This window comes from Spermophilus citellus (genome assembly GCF_964194105.1).
Source record: "Spermophilus citellus genome assembly, chromosome: 5".
Lineage (NCBI taxonomy): Eukaryota > Metazoa > Chordata > Mammalia > Rodentia > Sciuridae > Spermophilus > Spermophilus citellus.
Genome location: NC_138186.1, coordinates 59,369,759 through 59,394,697, shown reverse-complemented (window position 1 = coordinate 59,394,697; position 24,939 = coordinate 59,369,759). Strand labels below are relative to the sequence as shown.

Below are 24,939 nucleotides of genomic sequence, written 5' to 3'. Positions count from 1 at the left end.
GTTCAATCCCCAGCACCACACAAAAAAAAGAAAAGGGACTGGTAATGTAGCTCAGTGATAGGGCACCCTGGATTTAATCCCCAGTAAAAACAAAAATAAAAGAAAAAGTCTTGGGCTGGGGATGTGGCTCAAGCAGTAGTGCGCTCGCCTGGCATGTGCGGGGCGCTGGGTTCGATCCTCAGCACCACATAAAAATAAAATAAAGATGTATGTCCACCGAAAACTAAAAAATAAATATTAAAAAATTCTCTCTCTTAAAAAAAAAAAAAAAGAAGTCTCACTATGCTTCAACATTTTAATTGTTTGTGTTGTCTTCCTTCTAATAGCCTGGTACCTATTTTCCCTGCTCAGATACTTTATAGGACTAAAAAATTACAACCAGAGAGCATCTTCTCTTGAGTATGTGTGAAATTTAAGGTGTTCCCTAAATACTTACATTTTGCGAATAGGCATTTGGTTGAAGAGCTGTGGGACGGATCCATGTGAGACCACCGTCTGGCGGTTGGGCTTGTTTAGTCCACAGGCCAGTTTTGCCAGGACCTGGAAACATGGAAATCAGGACTGTCAACTCACCTGTGCAGAGTTGGTGGAAATTAAGATACACACATAGAGGCAGTACAGGGGCTGTAAACTAATGATTCCACATTAAGAACAAAATCAAAAAAGAAACTCAAGAAATCTCTAAAACTTCTTGTTCTACAACATCCTCAGTGGAAAACATGAACCATTATTATTATTAATCTCATTATTCTTCCTATATCTCTTCTATTCTCAGTTTTCCCCTAGTCATTTTTCCACCTCCATCTATTCTTTGATATCTTCCCACTTTTTGGGGAGGGGTGTGGGAAGGGTTTTAATGGAGATAGAACCCAGGGGTGTTTTACCACTGAGGTACATCCCCAGCCCTTTTTATTTTTTGAGACAAGGTTTTGTAATTTGCTAAGGCTGGCCTCAAACTTGTGATCCTCCTGTCTCAGCCTCATGAGTCATTGGGATTATAGGCAAGCACCACCACATTTGAAAAGTCTTCCTACTTTAAGAGGTTTAAAACCCAGGGAAGCTACAGAAGAAGCTCAAGTAAGATAGATATATTTCTCAGTGTATCCATATGAAAATGCTAAAATAAAATGTTTTACCCTACCTAATGGTTTTGGTTCCTAAATTTAATACAGATTACCATAATTTAGTATCTGTGATAGAGATTGGGCTCAAATTTATCCTCTAAGAGCAAAAACACTTAAAAATGAAAAAATTTACATTTAAATCCTTGAGAACTCTTCAAATAGTCAAAATACAGTCAAATACAGTTCAGTGGTATCCTTATGCAAATTATAATTTATATAAAATCATTCTTTAACTGCATTACAGAAATTATTTAGGAACTTCTATTAGACAACATTTAGTCTGGTTTAAATTACATTGAAAATACTGCCCCCCCCCCACACACACACCTCCATCTAACCAGAAAAACAAAAAATAATTCTGGGTAGTTTAACAACTATTCTCCCATTAGAGGTAGGGGAGAGAGCAGCAACCAGGGATATCAACCACTGCCCAACTATTGAGTCTTGGTCAGAAGGGTATGAAAGTCTATGCTCTCACTATACTTTACTCATAGTTCATCAGAAAATTAGTTATTCGGCCCCTGGATTATTGAGAATTGCCTGTGTTCCCTAAATTAAAATAGTGGTCCAAATTAATAAAATTTTACTATTGGATTTATCTTATCATTCCTATTATAAAAGGGGGGGGGTATAGGCAAAAACATAACATTCCCAAGCAACTTCCCCAAGAAAATGAGATAATAGAAAAATGTTTGACAAGTGAAAAATAAAATAGGTTAATACATAAAAGTTCAAGACTAGCCTCCCCCCTTCCAAAGATAGCTCAGTCATTAAGAAACCACTTTAGATATAATTTTATAAGTAAGCATTTTTCTATAATTTTTTACCCTGCTTTAATTAAACATAAATGCAATGTAAATTACCATTAAAATATACTTAATATACTTTTATTTGGGCCTCAACAAGAATTTTACATAAAAACTCATTCCAAAGTATATGGGTAAGAATTTAAATATCCCACTCATATCTATCCTGGCTGAAGATATCGCGCTCAGGCAGCTGAGGCAGGAGGATCTCAAGTTTGAGGCCAGCCTCAACAACATAAGCAAGGCCCTAAGTAATTTAGTGAGACCCTGTCCTAAAAAACAAAAAATAAGAAGGGTTAGGGATATAACTCACTCAGTGGTAAAGGACTTCTGGGTTTAATCCCCAATACCAAATAAATAAATAGTTTTTCTTTTGAAATCTATGATTCACTTTCACCTTATTGTGTGAAATTCCAGCTGAGCACTGAAAACCAGTTTGCATTTCTATGGCTGCTCTCATTTCCTCCACAATCACTGCCCCCACAGTGAGCTGTAGGTCTGGAGATGTGATGTCATCAATCTGAAGAGAATCCAGCCACTGAAGTAAGCCTTGTTTTCGTATTTCCTCTGGGGGGAAAAAATGAAGTCACTTTTAGATATTTTATTTGTTTTTATGTGTGTATGATACTATTGAACCCAGGGCTTTTGCATGCAAGGCAAGCACTCTACAAACTGAGTCCCCACCCCTCCCCTTTTTATTTTTTTGAGAATGTTGCCACATTGCCAAGGCTAGCCTCTAACTTGCAATCCTCTTGCCTTAGCCTCCTGCATAGCTGAGATTACAGGAATATGCCACAGTTCCCAGCCTACATTTAGACAATTAAAAAATAATAAAAAATGCTATTTTCAGTCATGGGCAATTATAACATTCAGTCAATAAACTATACACATACCATATATTCTATATACAATCTAGGTTTTGTTGTTGTTAGCATGCTTTGTCACTGAGCTATATCCCCAGCCCTTTCTATTTTTTATTTTGAGACAGAGCCTTGCTAAGTTGCTGAGGCAGGTCTCAAACTTACCATCTCCCTACCTCAGCCTCCAGAGTTGCTGGGATTACAGGTGTGTGCCACTGTGCTGAGCCCTCTTAATTTTTTTCAGACAGGGTCTAAGTTGTTGAGACTAGCCTCAAACTTGTGATCTTCCTGCTTCAGCCTCCTAAGTTGCTGGGATCATAGGTGTGCACTATTAAGCATGGCTACAATCTAGGTTTGTATAAGTACATCCTATGATGTTTAAACAACAATGATATCACTCAACCATGCATTTCTCTGAACATATCCACATCCTGAAGCAATATGTGACTATTTTCAATTGCAGTATTTCATGCAGAAATGCTTGTATTTCAGATAATTTATATATATGTAAAGTTTTCTTACGACATGCCAGCAAAGTGAAAGGAGTAGTCATTTGTAGGAGGCAGCCATTCTGAATGATTCGCATTCTCCTTCCCTGAGCAGAGAGGCTTTGACCGTCACTACATACTACATAGTGACATTGCCCAGGTCCCGGAGGTTGAGGATGCGTCTTCAGACGTAGGCGTGTCACCCCATAGATTGAGCTATGCTCACCTTTTCCTTTGTGATAGTACCCCTTTGCCCTGTTTGAGATAGAATGTTCCATGGAAACGTCCTTAGTGTGTCCCCTTCTCTTGCTCTGCCTTTGGGTGTGGCCTTCCTAGATGTCAGTCAACCTGCTGACAGCAGACATCACGAAGCTAGACTCCTGAAACCTGACCCCTGGCCTCATTTGAATGGCTTCTCCTCAATAAAAGAGTTCAGCAGGTGCTGGCCCTCTCTCTTTCAGTGGGCCTTAAGGTCTGAGAAGCTGTCACAGGACCCCAGAGAAAAAGGTATCTCTGTTTCTTATCTGATTATTTCGTACAGCCCAGTTCACCTGGAGTGACCCTGAGTGTTTTAGTTTCGAAGAATGCGACAATCATTAATAGCTATCTTTCAACATGCTCATCTTCCTCATCTCTCTATATGTGAACATTTACTGCTGCAAGATACTTTTTTTAATATATTTTAATTTTTTAGTTGTAGATGGACACATTACCTTTATTTCATTTATTTATTTTTATGTGGTGCTGAGGACCAACCCAGTGCCTCGCACATGCTAGGCAAGTGCTCCACCACTAAGCTACAATTGCAGCCCCTCTAAGATACTTTTTTTTCCTTTAAATGTGGTACTGGGGATCAAACACAGGGTTTTGTACATGCTAAGCTTGCACTCTATCACTGGGCTATACTTCTAGCCCCTCCAAGTACTTTAAGTGTATTTTCTTGCCTTGTTCCTACCTTATTACTGCCTTCTTAAACCAGTAAGTCCATATTTAGTATGTCTCTAGTTCTTTCATGCCTGTGAATTATGAATAGTTGTAAATTGGATTGTAAGATATTTCCCATAATCATGAATACTGAACTACATTCTCTTCTTTGTACACACATTTCCTTTTGATAAACTCATAACTATCTTATGGTTCAACTTGCTTATGAGTACATGCACATCTTTCTATTGCAAACACGCATAAATTCTAATCCCTTATCTCTGCCTCCTTACAGAATAATTTCTTGAAATTTTTATTATACAGAACTTCAAACTAAACTAAAAGCAAACTTTTTTTTTTTTTTTTTTTTTTGGCAGTGCTGGGAATTGAACCCAGGGCCTTGTGCGTGCAAGTCAAGCACACTACCAACTGAGCTATATTCCCAGCCCTAAAAGCAAACTTATCAGGTATAGTAGCACGTACTGTAATCCCAGGTATGTGGAAGGCTGAGGTAGGAAGATGAAGATGAAAAGTTCAAGGCAAGCCTGGGCAGACCATGTCTCAAATAAAAATTTTTAAAGGGCTGGAGACATAACTTGTGAAGACCTGGATTCACACCCAAGTACACCCTCTCCCCACATACACAAAAAAGAAAACCTAAAAACCTAAAAATCTATATCTTCCACCTCAGAGATTCTTCCAACCAACCACCCATTTCTAATATAGGGTTAAAATACAAATATTGGCTCCTTTTTATTGTTTCCCATTATGAAGCCATCCAGGCCTACTTAAAAATCTCGTATATCTACTGCAACTCACACTATTTGATTCAGATTTCTTTTTTATATTTTCCTTGTTGGTATTATGGATTGAACCTGGGGCCTTTCATGCGCTTACCAGATCCTCTACCTTAATTTACACCCACAGCCACACCCTCTTTTAAAATTTTTTGAGACAGGGTCTGGCTAAGATACCCAGGCTGGCCTTGAATTTGATTCTCCTGCCTCAGCCTTCCAAGTAGTTGTGATTTCTCATCTTAAAACATACAACCTCTGGAACATTCACTCACCATTGTAACTCCAAGAGCTTTTTCTACAGAAATCTGTACTGTTTCTTCAAGTAATAACAGATTGCCTTACAGTTCCCCCAACAAGTTAACTTGCCACAGATTTGTGCCTAGTTTCCTTTTGGTTAATGTTCAACATTCAAAGGTTTTAATGAAAAGAGCTCTTCTGAATAAAAATTATATTACAAAATAGTAGTTCAAAACTATTACAGGGCTGGGGTTGTGGCTCAGCGGTAGAGCGCACACCTAGCATGTGCAAGGCCCTGGGTTCGATCCTCAGCACCACATAAAAATAAATAAAATAAAGGTTAAAAAAAGTAAAAAACAAACATACAAACTATGTTACAAATGAAAGGTATTGCGACTATAGCTATTATCAAAAGTACTACGCTGGGGCTGTGGCTCAGTGGTAGAGCACTTGCCTTGCATGTGAGAGGTACTGGATTCGATCCTTAAGAGCCACATAAAAATAAATAAATATATTTACCAACTACAACTTAAAACTCCTGGTACAGAATTCTTTGCCCTGGGAAATCCAACTGAATTCTACTTGCATCATCTGACTAAATAAAATAAAATATTCCACTGTTATGCAAATTCTTAGATCTAGAATCTAAAATTATCATAGTCTAATGTACCACAAACTTTTTTTTGTCCTAATTTTATTCTAGTCTAAGAAGACATTTTTAACTTTTATGTGAACTTTATTAAAGCACTTCATACAGAGTATTTCTCAAGTTTTTGTTAGATGAGGTAAATAAAGATGAACTTATTTAAAAAAATCACTTGTGGGGTGGGGGACGCTGGGGTTGTGGCTCAGTGGTAGAGCACTCGCCTAACGCACACGAGACCATGGGTTTGATTCTCAGCACCACATAAAAATAAATTAAAAAATAAAGGTATTGTGTCCAACTACAACTAAAAAATAAATATTAAAAAAAATCACTTAGAGGCTGGAGATATAGTTCAGTTGGTAGAGTATTTGCCTTGCATGCACAAGGCCCTAGGTTCAATCCCTAGCACCACAAAAAAAAAAAAAAAAAAAAATATCATTTGGGGCTGGGGCTCAGTGGTAAAATAAAACACTTGCCTAGCACGTGTGAGGCACTGGGTTTGATGCTCAGCACCACATAAATAAAGGTATTGTGTCCATCTACAACTAAAACAATAAATTTTATATATATATAATTTATCATGGGGCTGGGGTTGTGGCTCGGTGGTAAAGTGCTCGCCTAGCACATGTGAGACCCTGGGTTCAAACCTCAGCACCACATAAAAATAAATAAAATAAAGGTATTATATGTCAAACTAAAAAAATAAATATTAAAAAAAAATCATTTATCAGCTGGGCATGGTGGCATATACATGTAATTCCAGTGACTTGGAAGGCTGAGGCAGGAGGATTGCAAGTCCAAGGCCAGCCTTAGAAACTTAGTGAGGCCCTAAGCAACTTAGCAAAACCCTGTCTCAAAATAAAAAATAAAAAGGATTGGGGATGTGGCTCAGGGATTAAGCAACACTGGGTTCAATCCCCAGTACAAAAAAAAAAAAAAAAAAAAAATCCAAAAACTTTTTATCATTTCCTTACACATCAACAGCCAAGTAGAAAATATAATAGAAAATATACAAAATTGCAATAGCAGTAAAAACTTTCAGTCATCTAGGAATATAACAAATGAATGCACAAGACATTTATAGAAGAGTTAAGCCTTAGTAAAGATATAATAGATATTCATAATAATAGAAGAATCTTGATCCCTACTCACACTATATGCACACCATCATATATCTAAATGTGAAAGTTAATACAATAAAGCATCTAAATAAACTGAAGAGTATCTTGAGATAGATAGTTGCTCAAGATATTCTTTGTGGCAACATAAATGAGCCTGGAGGACATTATGTTAAGTGAACTAAGTAGTTACAAAAAGACAAATATCACATGTTGTAATATGTAAATGCTAAAAAGAAGTGGAAAGATATTAAGAAGTAGAAAGCAGAATAGTGGTTACCAGAGACTCAGAAGAGTACAGAAGAAATGCATGGAGAAAGGACAGTTAATGGGTCCAGGGTACAGTTGGTTGAAAAGAATAACTTCAACATTCTATAGCACAGTAACATAACTGTATAATTGATTTTATATTTCAAAATAGCTAGCGAATGTTCCTGAAACAAAACTGATAAACGATTGAAGTAAAATATATGCCAATTATCCTGGTCTGATTATTATAAAATGTATAACTTTACTGAAATGTTATACTAGGGTTTGACCCCAGCACCATAGAATATAAAAAAAAATAAATACAAACTTATCTAAAAATGTAAATTCAATAAAGATGTTTTGAGGAGTTCAACTTGCATATTTTAAAATTCATTCTGAACAATAGAGTGGCATAAATAGCTAAGTTAATTTTGAAAATCAAAGCAGAGAGAATTCTTATCAAATATTAAGACATACTATTAGACATCAGTAATAAAAATAAATATGTTCCTGGTGCAGTAGCATACAAGCTAATGAAATACTTCAGAATAAGGCTCAATCATATATAGAAAGTTAATAATGAATTGAGAAATAAATGTTGGAAAAACTTGCTTACTCTAAGAAGAATTAAGGAGTCTCCCATCTTAAAAAAGTTAAACTAAAAATAACTATAAGGAAACAGAAGAAAAAGCAGAGAAAGTCTTTGTAAAATTCTGATAGAAATGATTTCTGAAATGAGATTCAAAATGCATAAATCATAAGATGAAGAATTGACAGACTTAAAAATTTTTGTTTTAACAAAGTATAGCATAAATAAAATTAATACATGGATGACAAACTTGGTAGAGGATATGTGCAATGTCAAAAATGTGCAAGAGACTAATAACTAGGATATACAAGGACCTCTTGCAAATCGAAAACTAAATAAATGGCAGGAAATTCAATAAAAAAAAGCAAACAAATCACAAAATTAGCAACTCAGTTGACTAACAAGTACATGAAGAGATGCTCAAAACTCAATTAGTAATCAGAGAAGTGTTTATTAAAGCAAAACAAAATACACAAAATAGAACTTTATAGTTACCACTTTAGCAAATATTTTTAAACATTACTGGTAAAAATATGAAGGAAACAAAACAATATAAGTTATTGGGGACAATATGAGGGAAACAGGACTCTTGTAATGCGCCAAGGTGAATGTAAACTGTGACAGTGATGCTGGGCAGTATTCTGGCAGTACTTGGTGATACTAGGTTTATGTGTATACCCTATGATTTCTTAGTCCACTCCTGCAAACATTCCCCAGAGAAACTTTTACATAGGTCTAAAGAGGGTAAGGACATTCATTATACTAACATTAGGGTCTCTGGAACAACCAATGAATTATCACTAGAGAAAGGGGTCTGTAAACATGGTGGATCCACACCATGGATTATGCTGCAGGTAAAAGCCACCAATTACCTATAAATACAGCCATATGAATAACGTTAATAAAATCACCACTGAAAAAAAAATTTTTAAAAATGAAATCTATAATAGTACAATATCATCTTGTAATTAAAAAGCACATACATAAAATGATACTGTATAATTTATTAAGGTATACACATATCTAAGATGTATCAAATACATCACTGGGGTGGGAACAGGGTAAACACTACAAAGGAGAAAAGTAGTAAAGTAAAACAAGAACAACATTGCACACCACTGATGATAAAGTGATAGAAATTGATTAGAAGTTTGAATGGCTCAACTTCCTATACTTGGAGGTCTCTCCTAAAAGAGCTCACCTTGACTAGGTGCAGTGGTGTACACCTATAATTCCAGCAATCTGGGAAGCTGAGGCAAGAGGATCCCAAGTTCAAAGTCAAGCCTCAGCAACTTAGTGAGACCCTGTCTCAAAATAAAATAAAAAAGGGCTGGGTAGGTAGTTCAATGGTAAAGCACTCTTGGGTTCAATCCTCAGTAACAAGGAAGGGGCAAAACAAAACAAAAATTCACCCTGCTTACAAATCAAGAAACCAAGAAACTAAGTTAAATAATATAAATTAACTTGAAGATGAAGGAAGTGCTCAGTCAGCCTTCTATTAGTAACATCTTAGTTGTATCTAAGGAAGTATTTATTTTCATGTAATTTTCCAGCGTCTCAACACGCATATACCTGGAAAGATAAGAGAATTTGTATATCCTTCCACACGAGTCCTTGTAATTCATTCAGGATATATTTGATTTCCTTTCAATCATTCCAAGAAGAATCAGCATGACCAAGCAAAGCAGGTTCCAAAGGCAGGAAGCAGAAGCAATAATGATGCTATGGAAGTACCTTTCTGAACAGTCTCTTTAGTTGTTGTAAGATCTTGGGGCAAACCTTCAATGTAAGTGGTTGGCAACAAATCAGCTGAGATAGGATGACCTTGTAGCTTTTGTAGTTTCTCTTGTACAGCACTGGTCAGATCTACATAAGCTTCATCGATGCTAGCACGTTCAATCACAGCAAAACGAGACATTACCTCCATCACTTCAACACTGGCTTCCCGGTACCTAAAAAGTGTAAGGATCATATGTGTAGGCAATAAATAGAGGTGACCTGGAGACTGTCAGGGCCCATCCTCTCCCTCTCAAAATGAATATAATAAAGAGACAACTGGCTTAACAAAGAATAAACAGTAACCCAACTAAATGGAGTCAATGGCAGGTGCACGACAGAAGAAAAGAAAAAGAAGAACCATGGAGGTAAACATTTTTTGTGCAAACCAAGATAGAAAGCACAAACTAAGGCTGGGGTTGTGGCTCAGTGGTAAAGAACTTGCCTAGCATGTGTGAGGCACTAGGTTCAATCCTTAGTACCACATAAAAGTAAATAAATCAAATAAAGGTATTATGTCCATCTACAACTAAATATGTATGTATATATATATAAGCATGTACTTTTCTACATTACAAGGATCTCTCTAAAAAGGAAAAAATGGCTCACAGTAGAAAATATTTTACTACAATCATCTATTTCTTTTATTATTTTCACATATTTCATGAAGTCTTTTGCTTCTAATTCTGTCTTCAAATAAGAGGTAACCTATAGGGAAAATTAAACTGAGCATACTAGAGTAGCTGGTCCTTCTTAGGATAGCATTTCTAACTAAAAATTAATAAACTAACATACAGACTTTTATTTCAGTCAATATTGCAGTTGCTCATCACTATACACACACTCTAATAAAATCACTTCTGCAAATACTAACATTCAAATTATCAAGTTAAAGGTAAGTGCCTTGAATCTGGTGATGCATCTGGGAGACAGACAACCTTCCAAAGGGGATACCAAATTCATCATATATCTTCTATTTAAACCATAAGCAGATGGGTATAGTGGAACTCACTTGTAATCCCAGCAACTCAAGAGGTTGAGGCTGGAGAATTGCAAGTTCAAGGCCGGCCTCAGAAACTCAGCAAGACCCTGTCTCTAAGAAAGGAGCAAGCATAGTAGTGAATGCCTGTAATCCCAGTAACTCAGGAGGCTGAGGCACAAAGCATCTCAGTGAGTCCTTGACTCTAAGTAAAATACAAAATAAGGCTGGGGATGTGGCTCAGTGGTCAGTGCCCCTGAGTTCAATTCCCTGGTAACTACCCCACCACAAAAAAAGAAAGGACTGGGAAATATGGGGATATTGCTCAATGGTTCAATCCCCAGTACTAAAAGAAAAAAATATACATCATAAAGGCTGGGGGAATATAATTAAGCGGTAGAACACTCTTGGGTTTAATCTCCAGTACCACACAACAAATCAAAATATTTTTAAAATTTCAGTTCTTATTAACTCTCTGATCTGTACAGATCTTTCTCCTACACTTTTAAATTGGCCATTTTTCAGTACTTGATAAATTTCAAAAGTAAATGATCACATTTAAATTTGGTGGAATGTGGCTTTTCCAAATTACACTTTGAAGTCAACAATACATATTTCAAGGAAATTACACTTTGTACATCAGCATAAAATTCTATTCAATGTAATTTAATAGCTTTAGCTGAATTAATTCTGCTGTAGTGTTAAAGTACTACTCTTCAATCAAATCATTCTTCTTTTCAGGCAATAACTCTGATGTGAATGTGGTGGGGTTAGCAGGCGATTCTACCTTCAGACTTCTAATTCATAGGTGAATTCAGAATATGTCAGGTTCCAAGTCAGAGTATGATCCCTATCTATATCATGTAGTACAATAACTATAATATACTGTGAGAATGTGGTTACTAAAACTTGAAATAATAGATGTGAACCCTCAATCTTCTACTTATGTAGGTGAACTTAAAATTATTTAACTTCTCTAAACCTGATCCCTTACCTGTCAACACAAAGTAATACTAGCGCCTACCTTATAAATGAAATTTAAAAGAGATTTCACCTATAAAGAACTTAACACAGTGCCTAGAATATGAAAAATATTCAATATCTATTAGTTATTAAGATTATTATAATGGTTGGGGCTTGGGCCTAACCCTCATACACGTCCCTTGTTTAGGCTAAAGGTCTAAACTCTGGGAAAGATAGCTCAATTAAAAAACAAGATAGTGGGACTAGGGCTGTGGCTCAGTGGTACTGCATTTGCCTGGCATGTGTGAAGCACTGGGTTTGGGTCTCAGCACATGTAAATAAATAAAAGATCAATCAACAACTAAAATATCTAAATATAAATATAATATATATATATATAATATTATATATATATTTTATATTTATATATATATAAATAAAACAACAAGAAGATAGTAGTCTCCTTTCAGTTGGTTTTCTGGCAAGTAATAATAATAAAAAAAAAAACTCAACAATTCTAGAAATTGCACTAAAATATCAAGTCTGACCCAGCCTTTCTTGGAAAAGCTATTAGGTTTATAGGCCTGCTAATCACTTCAAACACTTTGGACTTTTGGCCAATAATATAGGAATTGGTAGTAAGTTTTAATTATAATAAACAGTTTTTAAATAATTAAAGGAATGAAATGGGTATCAAAAGACGGCAACTATTTTAAGTAATAATGGTTCTGAACTATTAATAATATACAATATCAAAATCTATTTTCATTCAGAGACAAGATGCTAACCACAGGAAACTTTTTCAGATGTTATTTACACAAAACAAATTTAAACACAAGTTGGGTGCAGTGGCACACATCCATAATCTCAGAGATTTGGAAACCTGAGGCAGAAAGATCACAAGTTTGAGGCCAGCCTAAAGAACTTAGGGAGACTCTGTCTCAAAAAATAAAAAGGGCTGGGGATATAGCTCAGTGGTACAGTGCCACTGGGTTCAATCTACAGTACAGGGTGGGGGGAGGGGGGACACACACCAGTTCTAACCATCCTGAAATATTATTTCCAATTCCTCTATGTCCCTTTAAACAACCTTTTTTCTTACTTGGTGAGGTTAGCTTTCCCACGGGACTCACGAACTTGTGCCAGTAGAAGATCTGGACATAACTTCTTAGCATCATCTGCCCACATGTTTCTAGTAACCCCAAATGCACGAGCTTCATAACTCACTGCAATTATTCTAAGGTCAAAAAAAAAAAAAAAGAGGAAACAAAAAAAAAATTACATGATCACAAGCAAAAACAATGACACTTAACAGGAATACACTATGAATACATAAAATCAGAAGAAATGTTTTGATCACAGGTGCCACCACTCATTCACCAAACATAGCAGTTCAGAAACCTCAAAAATAAGCCTATCACAGCACTGTTATATGTCTATAGATTAAAAACCAGTAACAAGGGGCTGGGGCTGAGGCTGAGCAGTAGAGCGCTCACCTTACACATGCGAGACCCTGAGTTTGATCCTCAGCACTACATAAAAAATAATAAGTGAAATAAAGGCATTGTATCCAACTACAATTAAAAAAAAAAAATATTTAAAAAAAACAGTAACAAGGGGCTGGGGTTGTGGCTCAGTGGTTGAGCGCTCACCTAGCATGTGCAAGATGCTGGGTTCGATCCTCAGCACCACATAAAAATAAACAAATAAAAGAATTGTATTGTGTCCAACTACAACTAAAAAAAAAAATTAAAAAAAGAAAAAGAAAAAAGTAACAATGATACATACCCACCACCTTTCCATGATTTGTACTGTACGACTGCACAGGGTTTATTCCTTAAATGAGGATTTTGTCGCTGCTCCACTTGAACAAAAAAACAGTCCATGTCCACCAGAGCAACCACTCGATCCTGTCCTGTAGTCATTTTTTCTGTAAGACAACGATTTATGAACAGAAAGATATCTAATTTAAAATGTCAGGGGCTGGGGATGTGGCTCAAGCGGTAGCGCGCTCGCCTGGCATGCGTGTGGCCCGGGTTCGATCCTCAGCACCACATAAAAAGATGTTGTGTCCGCCGAAAACTAGAAATAAATATTAAAAATTCTAAAAAAAAAAAATAAATAAAAAATAAAATGTCAGGGCAAACTATATTTCCATTCCTTTATTGGTAAGTTACCATCAATCACCTACATGTTTAGTATCATCCTGCCCATGTTTCTAGTGACCCCAAATGCATAAGCTTCATAAGTCACTACAGTTATTCTAAGAAAAAAAACAGGGAAAAATATTTCATGATCACAAGCAAGAATGATTAAAAATTTAATAGGAATAGGCACAGGAGGTATGGGAATTAGAAAAAAGGAAATGCATTTTCATATATTGCTGGCATGAGAATAAATTAGACACAAATAGCCAATAGATGCATAAAAATGGACTTAGCATCCTTAGTCACGGGAAATGCAAATTAAAACCATAGTATATATCACTTAAGAAAAAAGGCAACAGTGATCTAGTTGACAGACAGATCTGAAGTATAAGTTTAGGGAAAAGAAAAGAACATGTATATATAGCCAGTCCTTAGTATCTTGAGTGTCCCACATCAGCCAATACTCTGGGGAAAAAAATGTGTAGTGAACATGTACAAACTTTATTCCTATAATTCTCTAAGCATTATGGTACAATACTTACATTGTGTTAGGGATTATAAGGAATCTAGAGATGATTTAAAGTATTTGGGAGGGATTCGGGGTGTTGCTCAGTGGTAAGAGCATTTGCCTAGTATTCTCCAGACCATGGGTCCAATCTTCAGCATCAGATTTTGGTATCCTGGCCAAGGAATGGAGAGGGAGCATGTCTTGGAATCAATCCTCTTGTGGATACTGAGGGACAACTGTATAACATCATAGCATTCGTGTAAATTTTTAAAGTTTTTATTTCAAAATACTTTTAGACTTACAGAAATGTGCAAAAATAGTAGGGTTCTTCCACACTGTTTCCTCTAGTGTCAACATTTTACTTAGCACTATTATCAAAATTAAAAAACGAACACTACTTAACCACCAACTCAGCTGAACACAGTGGTACACACCTGTAATACCAGCTACTGGGAAGGCTGAGGTAGGAGGATCACAAATTGGAGGCCAGCCTAGACAATTTAGTGAGGCCCTGTCTCAAAATGAAAAGTAAAAACACTAACTCAACTACGTACCTATTTGGATTTCACTGGTATTTCCACCAATGTCTTTTTTTGTTGTTGTTGTTCCAGGATGCAATATAGATCTTACAGTGCATTTAGTCATCACATCTCCTATTCTACTCTTCCTTAATGCTTTTTTTGTTTTTTGGTACTGGGGATTGAACTCAGGGACACTCAACTACTGAGCCACATTCTCAGCCCTGTTTTGCATTTTATTTAGAGACAGGGCAGCAAACATACCCTATGTGAATATATAACTATACCACCAGTGGGTTTCATCACGTAAAACCAGAAGAATGAGAAATTATACTGCATCTATATTTGATGTATCAAAATACATTCTACTGACATGTATAACTAATTAGAATTAAAAAATTAACCTTCACCTTGAAAAAAGGTACCCTGCAACTATTTTATATATTTTTTTTATTTATTTAGACTCTATTGCTTAGTGCCTCGCTGTTGCTGAGGCTGACTTTGAACCTACGCTCCACCTGTCCTGGCCTCTGAGCTGAGCCGCTGGGATTACAGGCCACTGAGCTCAGCACAACTATAAACACTTTTGATGAGTACTGGCTAGTTATTTTTTTATATATATAATTTTATTTGGTGCTAAGTATCAAACCCAGTGCCTAGGCAAGCACTCTACCACTGAGTTACAACCCCAGCCCAGCTGGCTAGTTGTTTTGAGAATGTCAATTTGTGTTTGTCTAACATTTTCTCATGATTGAGATTATGCATTTTTGGCAAGAATATCAAAAAGCGATGATCTTTTCTCAGTGCATCACATGGAAGAGAGGTTATGCTGTCAATATATCTTCTTACTGGTGATGTTAACCATGATAAGATGGGGTATATCAAGTTTCTCCTGTAAAGTTACTATTTTTCCTTTTGTAACTATCTTGGAAGAAGATACTTTGATACCATGTAAATAGTCTGTTTTTCTTTACACTTTCAACCACTGAACAAACTATCAGTGGATCCCACCTACAACAATTACTTTGTAGTGTTCTAATGATGATTCTTCTATTCATGCAAATTTTTGACCACACTTCATGGACAAAGGTATGAGTAGTAGAAAAATAACTTTACATATTTAAGAGTGGACATTAGGAGCTGGGGTTGTGGCTCAGTGGTAGAGCACTTGCCTAGCATGTGTGAGGCACTGGGTTCAATTATCAGCACCACATATAAACAAGTAAAGGACCATCAATAACTAATATTTTTTTTTTTTTTTTTTAAAGAGTGAATACTAGGGGCTGGGGATGTGGCTCAAGCGGTAGCGCGCTCGCCTGGCATGCGTGCGGCCCGGGTTCGATCCTCAGCACCACATACCAACAAAGATGTTGTGTCCGCCCATAACTAAAATAAATATTAAAAATTCTCTCTCTCTCTCTCTCCCCCCTCTCTCTTTTAAAAAAAAAAGAGTGAATACTAATGTTATTTAACTGTTTATTTAACGTTGTTAGCAATATTAGTAGAAGGAATATCATCTGCAGCTCCCAAATTTTGCTTATATTGGAATCACCTGGGAACCTTTAAATATTCTCAAATCTGACACTCTTGACTACTAGACATCCTAATGTAATTAGTATAGATACAATTTAGGAATCATGATTTTTAAAAGCCATACAGATAATTCTAATATACAGCAGAGCTGGGAACAAATAGTCTAATGCAAATAAGGTACTTACAGAAACACCAGAAAAGCATGATTTAAATATGAGAAACAGGTTATACAGCTGAGTAAGCACCCAACTGTATTCTAAAAAGGTTTTTAAAAATTAACAATGAATCACGTGAATAGAGAGCCTACAGAATGGGACAAAATCTTTACCACATGCACCTCCGATACAGCATTAATCTCTAAGATATATAAAGAACTCAAAAAACACACAAAAAAACAAGTAACCCAATCAAAAAATGGGCAAAAGAACTCAATACACATTTCAAAGAATGCAATCGATCAACAAATATATGAAAAATTGTTCAACATCTTTAGCAATTAGAGAAATGCAAATTAAAACTCCTCTAAGATTTCATCTCATCCCAGTCAGAATGGCAATTATCAAGAACACAAGTGACAATAAATGTTGACAAGGATGTAGGAGAAAAGGTACATTCATACATTGCTGGTGGGACTGCAAAATGGTGCAACCCATTATGGAAAGAAGTATGGAGATGCCTCAAAAAAAACTTGGAATGGAACCAAGATTTGACCCAGCCATCTCCCTCCCTAGTTTATACCCAAAGAACTTAAAATCAGCATATTACAGCAATTCAGCCACATCATTGTATATAGCAGCTCAATTCACAATAGCTAAACTATGGAACCAATCTAATGTGTGCTTCAACAGATGAATGGATGAAGAAAAATGTGAGATTCATATATACATGGAATATTAGCCTTACAGAAGAATAAAATTAGGCCATTTGCCAGTAAATGGATGGAGCTGGAGAATATCATGCTTAGCAAAATAAGCCAATCCAAACAAAGACTGAATGTTTTCTCTGATATGGGATGCTAATTCACAATAAGGGGTAGGGGGGCTGGGGAAGAATAGAGTTACTTTAGATTAGGTAGAGGAGAGTGAAGGGAGGGAGGGGGTATGGAGGTAGGAAGGATAGTAGAATTAGTCAGACTTGTTACCCTATGTATTTATAACTATATCACAAGTGGGATTCTACATCACATACAATCAGAAGAATGAGAAATTATATTGCATCTACATATGATGTATCAAAGTGCATTCTACTGACATGTATAACTAATTAAAATAAAAAAATTAATATTCACCTTGAAAAAAGGTACCATGCAACTACAAAGCTGGATGGCTAGTGGAAAGAAAACACATATTTAAGAAAATCAGAATATTCAAGGAATAACTTGTAAATTCCAATCTACCACTCGCCTAAAACAGACAGAATGTGATAGTTTAAACATTCATAAGTTAAAAAACCACAACATGCCAGAAATTCCTTTCTTCTGAAGTGGTTTTCTGCAGTACTAAAACAGATAACGCCAGAAAATAGTAAATGCATTGTCACAAAGGACAACGACTATGCAGGGTAAGCACCATATTAAATACAAACACCAAAAGTGAAAGAAGAAGCAGTGATTTAAAGGACAGCAAACATTTGCCAAGCACAAAAATCACACACACAAAAATATTCAGACTGACAGATAATAAATCAATAGAGGTTTCTAATTTACGTATTTACTGGAAAAAAGCAAGAGTTTTGCAAAGATGGAAATGAACACAATTCTAGCAAAACCCTGCTTTCAGATAAGGATTATACTACTTTGAAATAAGATACAGCATTCGGCAAATTACCAAACTGCAGGAATATTCAATCTTTACTATCTTGATTTATCCCAATCTACATAAAACAAGTTTGTAACTGATCGAGTAGTAACACATCCAGGAAAAGAGCTCAAATGAAGGGGAAGATTTAAGAGGCATACGGGAAAGTATCATTTTTTTCCTACAAGAAAAATCTCCTTAGAGGCAATCTCGCGGTCTTTTCTCTCAGTTGGCATGTTTTATTTTTCACATAATTTCAGGGCAATGAGTCATCAGTCAAATCATAAAACCAATAGCCAAAGCAATGTGAAAAGTCTGAACATCGACACCGCACGGTTCTAAATATTCTTACCAAGGCGACACCTGGCAAAACTGCCAACTGGGTCGGGCGCGTAGTCACACGCCTATAGTCCCAGCAGTTCGGCAGGCTGAGACAGGAGAATCGCGACTTCAAAGCCAGCCTCAGTAATGGCGAGGTGCTAAGCAGCTCAGTACCTGTCTCTAAATAAAATATAAAATAGGGCTGGGGATGTGCCTCAGTGGTCGAGTACAATGAGTTCAATCCCCGGTACCAAAAACAAAACAAAACAACAACAAAAAAAAACTTGCCAACGGAAGCCGCGGTTGCGGGAGATCAGTGTCCGCTGGATGGAAAACGAAGAGGTCTAGAGCAGGCCAGTCGGTTTCGCGATTTATTCCCCGTGATGATGAAGAATAGGCGCAGAAATCCCAAAAAAATCTCCCTAAGGGCTTCGCGCTAGTCTGTTAACCCAGCCGACTAAAGTCCGACAGCGCGCGCGACTCAAGGGGCAGTTGAGGCGCCTGCGCAGCCGGGTCCTTCCGTCTCTCGCTCCACCCCCCAGGAGCAACCGTCACAAGAGAGCCACCACTTCCGTGGGCGCGTGCGCAGTGGCAGATCGGGCGCGTGCGCAGCGCCTGGTCCTCCCCGGCTGTACATTCTGCTGCTCACGTTCCTCCTCCCGCTTCCCACTCTCCCAGCCCGCCGCGGCCCGGTTCCAACGTGTGGTCCCGCGAAGGGAGCGGTCCGTGCCTCGTGCTCCCGGGACGGCCGTAGTGTGCGCTCGCGGCGCGTGGCGTTAGCCATGGCGATGGATCAAGTGAACGCTCTGTGCGAGCAGCTGGTGAAAGCGGTGACCGTCATGATGGACCCCAGCTCCACCCAGCGCTACCGGCTGGAAGCCCTCAAGGTAGCTGGGGTCCCAGCGTCCTGGGCCCGCCCTGAGACCCTCCCCTAGACAGGCCGCCCCGGTGCGGCCCCTAAATCAGGTCGTCTCCAGCCCACGAGGCCTCTGGAACTCCCTTCCAACTCCCGAGGGCCTTCCCCTCGCGGCCCAGCTCAGGTCTTCCACCCCCGCTTCTGCACTCGCGCGCTTGCCCTGCGCCCCGGACTCTCTAGTCGCTTCTTATCCCAGCCTCCACGTCTCACTGTCCTTGTCTTCTTCCTTCCTCACTTTTTACTCTTGATGCACCAGGACTCCTTCGCCACGGACTAACCCTCATATTCAACCTTCAATCCCCATATCCCTGGCTTTCCTGAGGCGCACGTGCAGATTCCGCCCCCAGGCCACCTTCAGTCTTTATGGTCTTCCTGCTAACCCGCTCACCTGACCTTTCCTAATCGACCGCCAGTCTCCCTGAATGCCCTTTACTTATATTAGAGCCTTACATTTATCTCACTGTCCCATCTGTGTTGGGCATTTCTGGTCTTATTCTCACAGTCCTCCCATGTTTCCTAGTGTGTGGTATTCATAGGCTATTTTGCGCAAAGATGAACTTCTACCACTTGCTTTGCATTTTTACAAGGCCTTTTTGGTTTCCTGAAAGCAGTTTTCTTGAGATCCGGATGCTCTGCTCAGGAGACTGATTCAAGTGTTGCAATTTGGAAGCTGACACAAACGGTGATGCTAATACAATAGAGCTCCATTAAACAATGTATGTAAGCTGTGAGAAATGACTGTTTAGGAGAAAGTACTCATACATGTTTTAGATCATATAACTTCACAGAATGAGCGCCCCTTGGAGGAAACTCTACTATATGTATGCCACAGGGTTTGGAATCAGAATTATTTGAGTTTTGTTTTTAATTAGGAAATATTTTAATAGACATAAAATTAGAATACTATAGTGATCTTTATGTGCCTATCATCTAATTCAGCTGGGATATGGATTTTGCCACCCTTCTCTTTATACCCCCCCCCCCAGTTTTTAAAGCAAATTCTAGAAATTGTCGTTCTGTCCCTAAGAGTGTATCTCTTAACAATTTTTTATCCCTTTAGGTAGTTTCTTTTCGGACTTAGGCTAGTGTTGACCACAGCATGGCAAATCTAGAACCATCAAAGTAGAAGGAATGTTTTACCAGTTCTTTATTAATATAATATCAATCTAGTTTATTCTTTTAGTATGATATCTATATAGGTTTTTGCAACTTTAAAAAGCAGCTAATTTTGAAGTTTTTAATATTTTTTGGTCCCTATCCTCTTTGACCTCCCAAAAGAAATACTAACTTTTCTTCTTTCAGTTTTGTGAAGAATTTAAAGAAAAGTGCCCTATCTGTGTCCCCTGTGGCTTGAGGTTGGCTGAGAAAACACAAATTGCCATCATCAGACATTTTGGTCTTCAAATCCTGGAACATGTTGTCAAGTAAGGAGCTCTTGGTCATTGCCACTAAAGTCTGTGAGAAAGCAAGTCTTTCTTATACTATAGAGATGCTTTTTAGACAGTAGAAAAGAGCAATCCCCAGGAAGAAAAGAATGATTGCCACAACATTCTCAGGACCTCCCAGGAGCACTCATTTAGGACTTTTAACCTTTTTCCTATTGAGTTTCTTCATCTGTGTAAAAGGTGTGGTACATAGAAAGCATTCAACAAGCATTAGTTGATAGCTACTACTCCATTTGTCCACATTTATTGAACTCTTAGTATATGCTAGCAGATCTCAAGGCCTTTGTAGAATAATTCAGTAGGTAGGTAAACAAATCTCTGATTAGACAATGTCTTTTTTTGGTCATTCATTCATTTGTTTATTTGTTTACTTTGGCACATGCAAAATAGGATTGTATGAGGATAACCGAAAACCTCTCTCCTAACTTGTGTCTCCTACCTTCAACACCTATCTGAAGACTTAGCCAGTTTCTGAAATTGTACTATAAATTTGTAAACCAACGTAAGAGAAGTAGTAGTATCAAGATTATATTTTCTTTTGTGGGGAGGCAGTTATTGTGAATTGACCCAGGGAAACTTAACCACTGAACCACATCCCCAGCCTTTTTTTGTATTGTATTTACAGACAGGGTCTTTCTGAATTGCTTAGGGCCTTGCTAAGTTGCTGAGGCTGGTTTTGAACTTGCTGTCCTCCTGCCTCAGCCTCCCAGACCACAGGGATTACAGGCATTCACCACCATGCCAAGCTCAAAATTATATTTTCTGAGAAGCAAATATTTTGTTAGAGTTGCTCTAGATGGATAGTTTCTTTTGGCCTATCAATAAAATCATGGGAAAAAGCTACTTTGTGGCACACATCCTGTTAGGATTCTAATTAATGGACCACAGCATGAATAAAACCTTTTCCCAAGACTTTTTCTATTATATTTTGGTTAATTGTGGGCTGTTTTTGTCCATTCTCTGAAGGACACAAAATCAAGATAAAATTTGATGAAATCTCCAGCATAATTGAATGCAGGAATCAAAGTTATTCTTTTGTGAAGACTCCTAACAAGGTTCTGTTTATTTTATGCATTTTGGTGGCCAGGTTTCGGTGGAACAGCATGTCTCGATTAGAGAAGGTCTATCTGAAGAACAGTGTCATGGAGCTGATCGCAAATGTAAGGAAGGGATGGGTGGGAAAACGTAATTTCACACAATGTTCATATAAAAATTTACTGGTTCAAATAGTAGAATGTTAACGATTACCTGCAGGCATCACAAAAATGGTAATTCATCACATTTATCTTACTAGATTTAATTAATCACCCTTATTTTGACTTCTTTTTTAAAATTATAAAGACAAAGCAAAGAAGGTAAACAAATGGATGAATAATGTTAAATCTAAGTGGGACTGAAACACTCTCTACTTTGTTTCCTTTCATCCAAATTCAACCATGATGTGATACTAGTGATGAAAAACATGTAGATAGAATTTGTTTCAAAATAGTTGTAGTTAAACCCAATACCTTTATTTTTTTATTTTTATGTAGTGCTGAGGATCGAACCCAGCACCTCAAACATGCTAGGTGAGCGCTCTACCACTGAGCTACAACCCATAGCCTTTTATTCTTTTTCCCTTTTTTAATTAATTAATTTATTTATATTTTTTTGGTGTGGGGGTTTATGGTACTGGGGATTTGGATCCAAGGGCATTTGAACTGCTGAGCTACATTCCCAGTTGTTTTTTTATATTTTTTGTTTTGAGACAGGGTCTTGCTAACTTGCTGAGGGTCTTAACTAAGTTGCTGAGGCTGGCCTCAAAGTTGTGATCTTCCTGCCTCAGCTTCTTGCATCACTGGAATTATGGGTGTGTAGCATCATGCCCAGCTTTTTCTTTTTTTTAAACAAAGGGTATGAAATAATTCCTACCCCTCCCCTTTTATGACATTAATGGGGAAAAAAATGTCCTTCAAATTTTTGAATTTAGACCGGTGTGGAGGCATATACCTAAAATCCCACTCACTGAAGTAGGCGGTGGGATTGCAAGTTTAAGTCCAACTTTGGCAACTTAGGTAGACCCCATCTCAAAATAAAAAATAAAACTAAAAAGGCTGGCAATATAGCTCAGTGGTAGATCATCCCTGGTTTAATCCCCAGTACTAAAAAAACAAAACAAAACATGAATTAATTCAGCTATTTTCTTCATTCTGGGGAGACAGAGTCATAATTCATTAGTTTTGACATCAAACTTCATACCAATAATAATTTTTCTATATTTTCTAATACTAGGATTATGGGAAAAACAGTCAATTGCTCTTCCATACCCTCCCATTTTTATCAACCTCTCAGTATACACCTTATTTCTAAACTCTTCCACCCTGACCCTCATTAAAAAATGAAGCAACTTTTGACTTTCCTTAGAACAGTGATGTTTTCTTGGCCTTGTGACAGCCACCTTATTAGCTAATGCAACCCACACTTAAGTTTAAATGGGAAGAATGATGGGTGAGAATGAAGGACAAATGACTCAGACATGGAGAACAGGTTTGTTGGTTCTGTTTAATTTTAAAACAGACCTGTTGATGGGTTTTGTATGCTCTCATGGCCCAGTTTTGTTTTGGTTTTGCTTTTGTTTTTTGACTAGAATTCAGTCTTGCAAACCTCTTAGTATCTCTTGTCTTTTTTCAGGGAACATTGAACATTTTGGAAGAGGAGAATCACATTAAAGATGTTCTGTCTCGAATTATGGTAGAGATGATCAAACGAGAGTGGCCACAGCACTGGCCTGACATGCTAATGGAGTTGGAGACTCTCTCTAGACTAGGGGTAAGGAGTGCAGCTGTGTCAACTCTGCATGCTTGGTCTTGGAAATAGCCTTTGGGCATACCTATATTGAATAAGGTGCTTTAGTTTTAACTACCTTATTTCTGTTGGTATAGGAAACACAAACAGAATTAGTGATGTTTATCCTTTTGAGACTGGCAGAGGATGTAGTGACCTTTCAGACACTTCCTCCTCAAAGAAGAAGGGATATCCAGCAAACATTAACCCAGAAAATGGAAAGGATCTTCAGTTTTCTACTTAACACACTTCAGGAAAATGTAAATAAATACCAGCAAATGGTAAGGAATTTTCCACCCTACATTAGTCCTATTTTCCCTTTTATTGATTAAAATTCTCTTTAGGCGGTACAAGACAGGGATGCCCTCTATCTCCACTTCTATTCAATATAGTTCTCGAAACACTGGCCAGAGCAATTAGACGAAAGAAATTAAAGGCATAAAAATTGGAAAAGAAGAACTTAAATTATCACTATTTGCAGATGACATGATTCTATACCTAGAAGACCCAAAAGGGTCTACAAAGAAACTACTAGAACTAATAAATGAATTCAGCAAAGTGGCAGGATATAAAATCAACACGCATAAATCAAAGGCATTTCTGTATATCAGCGACAAAACTTCTGAAACGGAAATGAGGAAAAACACTCCATTCACAATATCCTCAAAAAAAATAAAATACTTGGGAATTAACCTAACAAAAGAGGTGAAAGATTTATACAATGAAAACTACAGAATCCTAAAGAGAGAAGTAGAAGAAGATCTTAGAAGATGGAAAAATATACCCTGTTCATGGATAGGCAGAACTAATATCATCAAAATGGCCATATTACCAAAAGTTCTCTATAGATTTAATGCAATGCCAATCAAAATCCCAACGGCATTTCTTGTAGAAATAGATAAAGCAATCATGAAATTCATATGGAAAAATAAAAGACCCAGAATAGCAAAAGCAATTCTAAGCAGGAAGTGTGAATCAGGCGGTATAGCGATACCAGATTTCAAACTATATTACAGAGCAATAGTGACAAAAACAGCATGGTACTGGTACCAAAACACGCGGGTGGACCAATGGTATAGAATAGAGGACACAGAGACTAATCCACAAAGTTACAACTATCTTATATTTGATAAAGGGGCTAAAAGCATGCAATGGAGGAAGGATAGCATCTTCAACAAATGGTGCTGGGAAAACTGGAAATCCATATGCAACAAAATGAAACTGAATCCCTTTCTCTCGCCATGCACAAAAGTTAACTCAAAATGGATCAAGGAGCTTGATATCAAATCAGAAACTCTGCGTCTGATAGAAGAAAAAGTTGGCTCCGATCTACAGATTGTGGGGTCGGGCTCCAAATTCCTTAATAGGACACCCAT

General features: G+C 37.4%; 2 protein-coding genes across 6 annotated transcripts in view; one reads left to right on the top strand and one right to left on the bottom strand.

Moving 5' to 3' along the window:
* The window catches only part of POLH (DNA polymerase eta), a gene marked incomplete at its 3' end in the record, with an annotated part of 32,798 nt that extends 13,945 nt beyond the window's left edge, over positions 1-18,853 (bottom strand). For 2 of the 5 annotated variants that reach the window (XM_081295293.1, XM_081295294.1), the window contains exons 1-6: positions 18,411-18,849; positions 13,345-13,486; positions 12,659-12,793; positions 9,573-9,790; positions 2,328-2,497; positions 437-540 (exon numbers count right to left, since the gene is read on the bottom strand). In XM_081295293.1, coding sequence (XP_081151419.1) covers positions 437-540; positions 2,328-2,497; positions 9,573-9,790; positions 12,659-12,793; positions 13,345-13,481 — 764 coding nt within the window. In that variant the 5' untranslated portion in view covers positions 13,482-13,486; positions 18,411-18,849. Of the gene's footprint in view, positions 1-436; positions 541-2,327; positions 2,498-9,572; positions 9,791-12,658; positions 12,794-13,344; positions 13,487-18,410 lie in introns of all 5 variants that reach the window. The other 3 variants (XM_081295291.1, XM_081295292.1, XM_081295290.1) reach the window with 3 other exon arrangements.
* A 119-nt stretch (positions 18,854-18,972) lies between these two features.
* The window catches only part of XPO5 (exportin 5), a 51,326-nt gene continuing 45,359 nt past the window's right edge, over positions 18,973-24,939 (top strand). The window contains exons 1-5 of the mRNA XM_081295289.1: positions 18,973-19,266; positions 20,598-20,719; positions 21,828-21,900; positions 23,411-23,548; positions 23,662-23,844. Of these exons, the coding sequence (XP_081151415.1) occupies positions 19,162-19,266; positions 20,598-20,719; positions 21,828-21,900; positions 23,411-23,548; positions 23,662-23,844 (621 nt within the window). The 5' untranslated portion in view covers positions 18,973-19,161. The remainder of the gene's footprint in view (positions 19,267-20,597; positions 20,720-21,827; positions 21,901-23,410; positions 23,549-23,661; positions 23,845-24,939) is intronic.